The sequence below is a fragment of the Rhodnius prolixus genome, unplaced genomic scaffold (genome assembly GCF_049639745.1).
Source record: "Rhodnius prolixus isolate KJV_2025 unplaced genomic scaffold, Rpr scaffold_6, whole genome shotgun sequence".
Classification (NCBI taxonomy): Eukaryota; Metazoa; Arthropoda; class Insecta; order Hemiptera; family Reduviidae; genus Rhodnius; species Rhodnius prolixus.
Genome location: NW_027411634.1, coordinates 11,572,152 through 11,584,089, shown reverse-complemented (window position 1 = coordinate 11,584,089; position 11,938 = coordinate 11,572,152). Strand labels below are relative to the sequence as shown.

At 31.3% G+C, this 11,938-nt stretch overlaps 1 protein-coding gene across 17 annotated transcripts in view; it reads right to left on the bottom strand.

Moving 5' to 3' along the window:
• Positions 1 to 216: 216 nt before the first annotated feature.
• Prosap (SH3 and multiple ankyrin repeat domains prosap) overlaps positions 217 to 11,938 on the bottom strand; it is a 410,412-nt gene continuing 398,690 nt past the window's right edge. For 13 of the 17 annotated variants that reach the window (XM_074140647.1, XM_074140643.1, XM_074140644.1 and 10 more), the window contains 11 exons: positions 11,480 to 11,708; positions 11,189 to 11,390; positions 10,922 to 11,102; positions 10,059 to 10,154; positions 9,760 to 9,950; positions 8,899 to 8,982; positions 8,519 to 8,792; positions 7,498 to 7,521; positions 7,122 to 7,249; positions 5,725 to 6,210; positions 217 to 4,596 (listed from right to left, as the gene is read on the bottom strand). In XM_074140647.1, the coding sequence (XP_073996748.1) occupies positions 4,252 to 4,596; positions 5,725 to 6,210; positions 7,122 to 7,249; positions 7,498 to 7,521; positions 8,519 to 8,792; positions 8,899 to 8,982; positions 9,760 to 9,950; positions 10,059 to 10,154; positions 10,922 to 11,102; positions 11,189 to 11,390; positions 11,480 to 11,708 (2,240 nt within the window). In that variant the 3' untranslated portion in view covers positions 217 to 4,251. The remainder of the gene's footprint in view (positions 4,597 to 5,724; positions 6,211 to 7,121; positions 7,250 to 7,497; positions 7,522 to 8,518; positions 8,793 to 8,898; positions 8,983 to 9,759; positions 9,951 to 10,058; positions 10,155 to 10,921; positions 11,103 to 11,188; positions 11,391 to 11,479; positions 11,709 to 11,938) is intronic. The other 4 variants (XM_074140654.1, XM_074140658.1, XM_074140655.1 and 1 more) reach the window with 1 other exon arrangement.

The following is an 11,938-nucleotide window of genomic DNA, read 5'->3' as shown; positions in this document are numbered from 1 at the left end:
GTATATTGTCTACAGCTAAGAATTGTTTCAACTAGCCATAATTTTTCACAAGAAAAGCCTAGCGGTTAAATAATTAACTAGGGTACTTACTCACTCTGCTTGCTGAAACTAAAAATGCAAAAAAATAAAATAAAACAAATAGCTGGTAGGAAATAATATTGGAGAAAGGCAAAGAAAAAAGATAATGGGTAAAGAATAAAAATCAGTACATGTGTATCTCTTTTTTTTCGTTCAATTTTGTATTAATTATTAGTACAGTATCTCGATTAACGTATAACCCTAGCTAATTATAATGATATCAACAATAGTAATGTTCAACATAAAACTGTGTGTAACTTCTCTTTTTCCATGTAATCAATTCTTTTTTCCTTCATATGTTTTATACCTAGTGAATGCTGTATTTACTTAGCGCAGACAGTTATCTAACTAGACAACTATTTGCTTTCTCTGTCCTCAGAATATCTCCAAAATTGAATTGCAAACAATAATAAATAAAAATAGTAAAGAAACAAACAATTATATTTTGCTAACATAAATACTATATTTACAATGCTTTCTTTTTTCTTTTTTTTTGTATATTTCAGTTAGAGCAACCATATTTATAATAATCTTAAAAGATAGATAGATATTGTGACTTTTTTTTCGCAATTTTCCTTGATAAGGTATGTAGTTTCCTAATCACAATAACGAATTTACTTTATCAAGTTCAAAGGTAATCATGAAAATTTATCCTTAAAAAAAAAAATAAATGAATGAATAACAGTATATTTTCTCCATTTATAAAAGTTTTAGGCTTCACTGATTAATAATAAAAAGTTCTCATAATCAGTATTTATTTTCTTTCACATTTAATAAAACTTATTTTAATAATTCAAACACATTTAAAAAAGTAGAAAACCAAGTAAGTTAGACGACAACAGTTTTCAATGTTTAACAAAATAATGCAGTAACACTGTAAATTATTTAAATAAGAACATCTTTGGGCCAAATTTTATTACAGTCATTTGAAGTAATGAATAACCGAAATATTTTTTACTTACATTGAATAGGTAAAGGTAATATATGTCATTGTTAGAAAGTTCTACCGTTAAATTCGTTTTATTGATTAATAATTAAAAAGTTGTTGTACCCATTTTTGTTTGTTTGTTTATTGTTATAATAATCTTAGTTCTTTTTAAATTGAAGTTAATAATTAATTTTAGTCACTCCTATGTCTCTAATGTAGAGATATCTTTGTAAAAGATTATAATACTTTATTAAGCTCACGATATTATTTTTTTAATTTTGTTGCCTAGAATCTTATTACTATTTTTCTGTTTGTTTGTTAAATAGATTGCACACTTTTTATAATTACGCTCTTTAAGAAAGATTTTTTTTCCCAAAATTTAGGGAAAATAATAAGAGACGAATAATTCAAAAATTGAAAATAAATTTTTATTACAATGATCAGAAAATAATGCTGGCAAATAATATAAAATTACAGATACACTTTCAATGTATGCAGAGAAAAACTTCCTAATTTAAATTAGACATTTTTGGCCTCCTAACTGTCAACTCTATTAAGTAACATCAGTTTCTTTAAACATCAAGCAACTCGTAACTTTTATTAACAAATTTAACGGGCTTAACTTTAACGTCACGGTCAGGTGTGAACCAATGTTCTTTTTTTGTAATTGCCAGTCAAAATAACTACCTGGAGGACACATCAGAAAAGAGAATTTTTCTCTCTCGCCCGAAATTTGGACAGTTTTGGTTCACAGTCAGTGTTAAAACAGCTAAAAAATAATTCTTCAGGTGATTTTATCCAGCTCAGGTCTTTCTGCTTAACAACAGTTGCGAATGCAACTACCAAATGCTTAAAAAAAAGAGAAGGCAAACGCCCAAAGAAGTAGAGCAAGGGTTATCAAAAGTTTAGGTGAGTATATGCTAGTTTATGCAAACAAATTTAATAAATTAAATAATTCATTTAATTAAATTAATCAAATTAATCATTTAATTAAATTAATCAAATTAATCATTAATTAAATTAATCAAATTAATCATTTAATTAAATTAATCATGTAATTAATTAAATTAATCATTTAATTAATTAATTAAATTAATCATTTAATTAATTAATTAAATTAATCATTTAATTTTCTTTCAGCTTAGAGGTTTGCGTGCTCAAAGTTTGATTTGGTCCAAATGAATTCAAATAATCCCTTGTACGTTATATTTTACATTTTCATTAATTCGAAACATCAGTGACAGTTATTATTTCTACTTTGTCCGGCCAAACTGAAAGTATGTTGTTTGTACAAAAAAAAATTAAAGGACTTTCGAATGACTAAATACAAAACAACCTGGTTTGATAATAATATCTAACAGGTTCATAATCATTTTAGGCTTTAGATTATTAAAATAGATGGGGAAAAAACATTGATCTGAAATCATTATCATCTAAGACCTTTTAAGCAATATTATCAGCTGGCAGCCACTGAAATTTTGTGCATACATGTTCAAACAAAATAATTACAGCGTTTTAAAGAAAGATCATCCTAAAAATATTAACAAACATCGGTTAGAAATCAAACTTTTCTATTAAATAATGTATTTGTTTCATGGCAGGAATCAAAAAAGTGATATATGTATATATATATTTTTTTTTCTTTTACATCCTTATTTAATTCTTAATTTAATTTGAACCAGGCCTTAAAAATTCTATGAGCAAGTATTCTTTGTGTCTTTCTATTTTTCTTTTCTTTCTTTTTGTAGAATAATATTTAATTAGAAACTGCCTTAATTTTTGATTAAATGTTTTATATGTATATATTTTAATTGCTAGCGTTGGCCTATTTAACTCTAGCTTTAGTGCAGTTAGTTATCTTATTTACTGTTTAATCGATAAAACACTGAAAAATTTATTTACAATAAGATTATTCTAAATTTGTTTATTATTATTTTTATCCTTATTTGTATAATTTATTTTATAAAGACACAGAATTTGTTTTAATTAATTCTAAATCCCTTTATTAGCCTTGGAAGCCAGTACATTAAAAAAGAATAAAATTTAAACAAGAATTCCACAGTTTTTGTTTTTGTATAAAATTTTAATCAATCCTAGTCAATCAAGTAGTAATCAAAGAGAGAAAGAACTATTCATAAATTAATGGTATTCAAATATAATACTGTTCTTTTGTATATATTTTTTTTTTCGTAATATATTTACATAGGTGAAGAAATATAAGAATATAAACTAAATTTTTATTCAACTATTTATTTTATTTTTTCAAATTTTTACACAAAAGGGATTGGCACACTATATTCTGTACACCATTAATATTAATATAATAAAGAAAATAACAGTGAGTAAAATAGACAAAATGCTATTGAACCAGTTTTTTAAAAAAGTTTATTTTTATACACTATTCAAGAAATAACATGATAAAAACAAATAAAGGAATGTAAATTAATTTAATTAATAAAAACAATAAACAACTTATAATTTTTATGACAAAATTACACATTCATACACACCCCACATATACATATATATATTTATATATAAACTTAAAAAGAATAATATAAAACAATAAAATGTACAAAAAAAAAAAATTAATAAACTATTTTAATAAAGAATAATTATTTTGTTTATACAATTTTATCCAAAGCTTTAGTTATTTAATTTAAAAAGGAAAGCCTTTAAAAATAATCCATTAAAACTGGCTCCAGATCTTCTCTATTTTATTTTTAAATCTTATCAGTACAAAATTTATTACTATATTATTTCAGTGCATTTTTTTTTTTGTCCTGGTGAGGAGAAATTTGTTTTGTTTTTTTCCATATTTTGTTTTATTATTTTAGAAAAAAGCATTTTAGTTTTTGTAAATTGACAATTATTTTTCTGTTTGTTATATTTTAATATTATATGAGCTTAGTACAATATATAATATATGTAAAGTACTGCCGAAGGACATGTTGATTTGACAGTAATTTATACTGCTAAAAACAAAAAGATTCTTTTTGTGTGACCTAATGAATCTGATGAATAAATAATCAGTTTTTAAAATTTTATCTATTTAATAATATTAATAAAATATAAAAAAAAAGATTGAGATCTTTACTTTATTTTGCTTTCCTTACTTTTTATGGGCTTCACCACTGACAAGCCTGAGTAGCTTTTTCTGTTTCACATCTGGCTATTAATACAAAGATGGTACAATTTAAAGAGAGAACGAACAAAGAAATTTGTAGCAAAAAATCCTATTTCACTTACTGGCTATGCAATCTGCCCGTACCTTTAGGCACTGCCCCGACTATCCTAACCCTAGTTACCATTCTGGAATCTGAGAACTGTGGCGGTGGTGCTAATACTTCTTCTACGATAATATTACCACCGTTTGGACCGTTTGGACTAGTGGCTTCGGTGAATTCGGGTGGAGGTGGTACCACAGGTTCTTCTTTATCATCGTTCTCTGATTCTAATGGTGGTGGTAGTTGGGCCAATGAGACAGCGTTACGTGTTAAATTAGACCGTTGGCTGGACGCTCTTGGCAGGGTGGACATGCCGGATGGGCTGAGCTCTTTTGGTTCGAAGTGTGGTGGATTTCCAGGTATCTGGAACAATATCAAATAATCTGATGATACATGATGATAAAATGATTTGTCTACAAGAACACTTATTTTTTTTTAAAAACGACCACCCTTAGACTCATTATACGAGGTGTGGCTATTAAATAACGAGAATATTGCTGTAAAACATTTTATTTTAAATTTTTTACATATTTAGTTATTATCACCTTCAATATACACCCCTCCCCTATCCCTACAACGCTCCATGCGAATTTACCATTGTTCGAAACCGTGCTGGAAGTCTTTTTCTGTCAGCTCCTGCATGACGCATGCCGCTTTTTCTTTTAACAGCTTCAACGGACTGAAATCGTGTTCCTTTTAATGCAGATTTGACTTTGGGGTACAGATAAAAGTCACATGGGGTCAGGTCAGGCGAATAAGGCGGATGGCCTAAAACTGGGATGTTGTACTTGACTAGAAACGTCTTGTAACAGACAATGCAGTGTGAGCTGGCGCGTTGTCTTGATGGAGAACCCCGTGACTTGTTCTTCCACAAATCGGATCGTTTTTTCCTTGATCTTTCACGGAGTTGAGCAAGCTCCTCATCGATATTTTCATTCGTTTTGGACGTGGAAGGGCGCCCCTGGGCGGTCATCATCTCCGACGTCTTCTCGGCCATCTTGGAAACGCTTGAACCACTCAAAAACCCCGCGCACGTGATACAACATTCATCGCCATAAACTTCTTTTAATAAAAGATAAGTTTCAGTAGCTGTTTTACCATGTATCGTATGAAATTTCACGACAATTCGTTGCTCTACTACATGTGTAGTATCAATGTTTTCGGCAAAACGAAACTAACACCTCTTACACAAACGACGGTTCCGGTCAGACAGATTTCTCTACAAACACGTGAGAGCTGGCAATCGAAAGAGAAGGCTTTACGCTGCACAGCTATTGGTCATTAAGATTTGGCCCATGCATAGTTCTTCTGTAGCAGCATCAGCCTCGTTATTTAATAGCCATACCTCGTATAAATTGAAATTAGTTCTTTGTGTTTTGAAAAAATGATATACATTTTTTCAAATTGTTTTAAAACTTAATCAATTGTTTGTAAACACTCTTTAGGGTGTTTAGTAGTATTTAATTTAGTGGAAAATTCATACAAACTAACCTCTTGGTCAGAAGATACTCCACTCGACGAATTATCCCCGTCTTCAGTCGCTTGAAGTAGAAAATCATTAGGATAAGATTTACTACTTTTCAACTGTGTCCTTACTTTTTGTATTTCGTCCACACTGAAACTGTGAGGTAGACTTCCAGAAGATGTACTACTGTTACCACTTCCTTCAGTATTGGCCGCAGAACCTCCACTTCCTCCGCCACTACCGACCACTCTGATGACCGTTTTCTCTCGTTCAGTATCACTTTCATCTCCTTCACTGAGACTATAATCAGGATCTGGTATTGGCGGAATATTTGTTACAACCTTTGGCCGACTCGTTCTGAATGGCTGGGCGTATGGGTTGGTTGTGGTGCCGGTTTGTGTGATAGTTGGTTGGATGTTATTGTTGTTGATATTATTATTTAATGGTGTCATGGAACCTTGCGAAGGTTTAAATGTTGTGGAAGGTGATCTTAAACTCTGTGATTTCCTTATCTGTAACCAAAATAATTACAAATTCAACCACAAAAGAAAACTCTCCTTAAAAAATAAATATAAAAATACCTATTTTTATTCATTCACGAAATGCAGACTTAATTTAAGTTATCCTACCGAGGATGCTAGGGAATTTCAACGTGGAGAGGAATAAGATGGCTGGCAAACCTCTTCTTCCAAACGGGAGGCGACAGTTTTCTCCGGGAAGCAGGAATCTGTGGAGGTAAGCTTTGAACAAGCCTTTCTGACAGAGACAAAAATCTGTTTGGGCAATTGTAACCAAAACATAACTGAGGCCAGAGTAAAGAAAAATTCTGCAAACTAGAAGGTTTTTCTCATAGGGCACTGAAGGTTAAGGGGGCTCTTTTAAGAAACTATCTAGAATGAAATGGCAGTGGCAGATTCTAAGAGAAAATCTCCATTTTCAGATTCTGTATTCTGTATGGAGATTCTGTAATCTCCATTACCAGAAATAAACATACATTCTTTTGGCATTTAATGAAGTAAATACACACACCTGGATTATAATTCGTTATGCCTCTTTAACATCGCAAAATTAGTGGTAATAATTCCATTACATAGAAAACTCCTTTGTGTAGAAGTTGTCGACAAATCATTTAGAGCGTACAAAAACTTTATATTATTTCATATAATATCTAAATAAAGACAATCTACACGAGAATCAATAACAGGCCACAGACACAACAAACAGACTAAATTAACAATATTTAACTACAAAAATATTCCTAGAATCGTCTACGTCACAAAGAGATAAGTAATTCTCAATAACAACTGGTTTATTCTTGAGTAAAAACGAGGTTTATGGAGTACAGGATATCTGGTAGAGTTACATGTTCAACAAAATTTCGAAAATTAAAAACAAATATATATATACTTTGGAATAATTTTACCTGCGGCCTGGAACCATGACCTGGTAAAGATCTTGATCTATAACCAACAGTTTTTACATCTTCTGGCGATGCGTAGAGTTTGGCGCTGTTAGCTGGTTTAAAACTGGACATTATTCCATCTGCCACACCTGTAAATATTATTGCTGCATTAATTATTTATAGTTACTTCTAACATTAATAAGTCAGAACCTGCTGATGTAAATATAATCATTTTAAAAACTATTAATGTTTTTAAAACTATTAGGTTTAAACGTAAATTTTGCATTACCTATCACTCAATTATAAAATAGATATTATTTTATCAATTTAATATAACAATTAAATGAAACAATTCATGCTAATACATAGAATCATGCATTTTACTAATAATAATTACTTTGAGGATTTCCAATATGGCCAGCTTTCAAACAAACAGATACATATACCTTACACTTATCTAACTTGACATAGAAACAGATTGAACGAGTACTATATTATTTAAATATTATACCATGGTCTAAAACGAATGATTTTTAATACAAAGAAATGGAAAATGGAAGCATTTACTTACAATTAGTAACTTAAGTTACAACAAGGTTTCTAAAATGAAGGTATTATAAGGTAAATAATAATTTTAGGTTTTAGGTTAAACAACTTTACCTTTTTTTTTTTTTTAAAAAAAAAAAACTTTCATAAAATGGTATTGTTCAATTAAATTTTAAATTCAAACGGTAGGTAATTGGTTCGTAATATTCGATTACATTACAAATTTTGTCCGCTAAGAAGCAAGCCCTTCTTCTTGTAGCCTTAAAGTGTTCGATAAGTTTCTGTTTTTCAGGACTTTGGTTTGATTAAAACTTTATTAAACATGAATGAACATGAATTAAATAAGATTTTAAGGAAGAGGCGCAAGTATTCACTTTTCTAATGATAATAAAGTGTTTTATAGACGCCAAATGCTTAAAGTTGAAAGTTGAAAAAAAAAAAGAGAAAATAATCCTGAAGGCCAGCAGCTGGATTCGAACCCGGCATCTCCGGCATGGGAATCCATTATTCTAACCACACAGCTAATAAATAATCCTTTTGTTATAGTTTGTAGGCATCTAAAATAATCTTAATTTCACTTGCGTAATGTGAAATTCACTAAAGAGAGAACCTGTTAAGAGTCTAATTTCAGTTTTTTTCCCCCCTCAAAACCTCATATTTCTGTTGGGATTCTTTCCTAGAATTTTACTCAACTTCTGAGAATATCCATATCCATTTCCAGACATCTGTCGTGATAAACTTACTTTTGTCCTTCTTTTTTGCATATATATTTTTTTAAAGAACATTTTTTTAACAAATACAAACTTGAAATGTCCCTTTCTTCAAGTCCACGCAAACACTAAAATAATACATTATAGAGTATACATTCTTACCATTAGTAGTCTCAGATTTGGTACTACTGTAATCCGGATCATTGTTCAATTCTACTTTGACAATCTGTCCAGTGCCTGGAGGTGGTGGTGGTGGATGTGTAGGAGGCGGCAAAGGCGGCCTCAGTTCTTCTTGACTTCTATGAGGACGGCCTACTTGTGCTAAAGCTCTGGCCGAAGCTAGAGCAAGATCCGGTGTTGAATGGAAGTCCCTATGTAATTCACCGCCTGGAATGCCACCAACACCGGCCATACTGAATCTAACTCGTCCTCCACCCTGCAAGAGATTCGTTTAGATTTTTTTTTTTTTAAATAGAAAATGCATTATTTACAATTTTATTGATAATTCGAAGTTTTTTTTGTCTATTAAAAAGTAAACCTACTTTGCTTTTACTTCTTTTCATTTCGGCAACACTTGCGTAAACACGAGGCGTCCTAGCTGGAGAAGAAGGCTGAGACAAATTGCCCTGCAATAAATAACCAACAAGGAATCAAAAATGGAGGAATCTTCCAATCTAAGCATTATTAAAACACTACTTCATTAAAGAACTGTCCAAAACCTACTGAAGTTAATGGTTTTTACTTTTATTTATCAAATAATAATACTGTTCATCGTCTTTGGTGACGGATTCATTAAAGATACATTATACATTAAACTTCATTATTTGTTTTATGTATATATTTATCGAAATAAATATTTATTAAATTCAATGATTCATTAAAGCAAAGGGAAAGAATATTGCCAATTTCAGCCATTATTTATTTACAAAGCTTTCTTTCTAGGAACTGGGCCACCTCCAGAGCTTATACTTGTTGACAATTACAAATTGTTTTACATTGTTAATATTAAAAATAGGTGAGTCTTCTTTTCTGATGGTTTAGCATCTAATTTCTATTTAGTATTTTGATTATTAAGCACCAAAATAGTCCTGTAAAGAAGATACACCAACCTTAGATGTAGCAATGTAAAAAATACTATAGTTGTTAACAAGCATAAGCTCTGACTAAAAAACCCACTTATGTACGTATTTATTTCATACCATCTTTTTTAAGTTCTATAATAATTGCACTCTTACTTCACTTCATATCATATTTAGAGTAAATCAATTTAAAGCTAATTATAAATGATTGATAATATTGCGTGAGAATTCGTTAGTAAAGCACATTTAATTATTACTAAGAATCATAAAGTTTTAGAAATTATACTAAGGAATTACAAGGTTAAATGAATCGGATTTACATACCTGGAAAGTACTAGTGGCTATTGACGAGGAGTTACCATTTTGCCTTTGGAATAATTCTTCTAGTTCTGCAGCAGTGATTCTACTAGATGTAGGCCTTGCTCTTATGCTAGCTGTTCTAGGCTGGACTGGACCGCTGCCGTGTATACTTTCTGCACTTGAACTCTTTCCAGTGCCAGTATCATCTTCGCCATCTGAAAATCCAGAAATAGTGAATAAATTTATATAATGTATTTCTCCAAAACCCAATGAGAAATGGCAATGAGCAAAAAGAAATAAAAATAATAGACTATTATAATCACCTGTAGCACCAACGACCATAGATCTTGCTCTAGCTCTTCCAACACTCAGTGTTGTCTTTGGATCTCTTCTGGGCGGTAAAGGAGCTGGAGATCGTCCTACAGAACAATTTATTATATAATAACACACATTAATAATAAATTATTTTATCAGGATTGCCGAACTTGCTTTTACATTAGAAAAGATTGAAAAGGTAATAAGAGCTCACTAAAATGTAGCAACCTTCATTTCTACTTATTTTATAATCGGATTATAAAATTCATAGATATCTTTAAACGCTTTTTTCTTAGAAATCGAACCCTTGTTCAACAATTCATGTTAAGTGCACGTTTATATTGTATATTAGGGCACGTTTATATTGTAAACACTTTTTTCTTAGAAATTAAACTATTGTTCAACAAATCATGTTAAAAGCACGTTTATATTGTATATTAGAGTGTGTACACAATTATTAAGCGCAAAGTTTTTGATTTTTGTTTAAATGGAATTTTCTTTTAACTATACAAACCTATACAAATTATCTGCTAGATTTCAGTAACGTGTTTTTGTTTCCCTGCAGATTTTGCGTCAAAAGAGACCGAAATGTTTGCATTATGAATTAATTTTTTCCTTCTTGCCGGCCAATCTTTACTCTAAAACATTAGAACTGTTCTTCTGACTACTGTTTTGAACAAACAGTTGTTACTGGTATTGCACAGCAGAATTGAAATTATACATGGGTTTTGTTAAGTGAGACAACTCTATTTTGGGTATGTTCTAGTCTTTCTTCAAACGATATGAAAGCTTTTGATTGTCTTGTTTCACCATGACACTAATTTTGTGGCCAACCAATGATCACAATATAAAGTAGCTTTATAATTTTTACCTAATGTAGCAGAACTTAGTTTTCTTGGCAACGTTGCATAATGTCTAGGATTTAGATCTTGGTGTTGTCCTTGAAGTGCAATCGCCGCAGAAACTACTGTCATAGAGACAAGGTCACCAGATCTTCTAATTAGATCAACTACGTGTTCATGAGATGCTGATGTAACATTCTCACCATTTATCTAGCAACAATTAATTCTTTTCAAAAAATATCTATTTACATAATAGATAAATATTCTGATAGAAAGTTTAAACAAAAAATTCTTACAGCTAGCAGATAATCTCCTTTCTTTAGACCAGCCATATCAGCTACTCCTCCTTCATCCACATCATCCAGGTACTGTAGTGCAGGGCATCTCTGAGACGGAGTCAATTCCATTAAAGGTGATGTAGCTTTAGCACCTCTTAATACAAACCCAAATCCACGGCGTCCTCGATGCAGTACCACTGTTCTAGGTTCTGCGGGTAACCTGTAATAAATATGGTCATTAAAAACAATAAAACCATTATTTATTATTAAAAAGCTTAGGGGGGGGGGAGGGAAATAAACAATACGTACTGTTTCTTGTTACGAGGAGCAGTAGCAAAATGTTTCATACTCGCAGGCGCCGGTGGTGCGGGACTTGTGTTAGACTCTCTTCGTCCAGAAACCCTAGTAGAAGGCCTCCGTCTTGTCGTCTGGTGCCCCATACTGGCCGGAGGTGCTTCCTGTACACAATGGCTGGGAAACAGACCTGATTCTCCTCTCAGGGTGCCTTCAAGAAAACCAGAATCCGTAGCACCCGTCACTGTAAAATATCAAACATATAACATTTGATGAATTTACAGCTTTTTATGAAAGTCAAAACATTTTTTTTTTATATATTTTCTAGCATTATTTTGGCTAACAGCCGAAACATAGAATAGAACAGAGGCGCCACGGCAGCCGAGTGGTTAGAGGCGAGATCAGCAAAGCACAATACGAGTATGTGTGGCTTCAATTTCCGGTCTAGGCCTTGGATTTTATTTAATGGTTGTA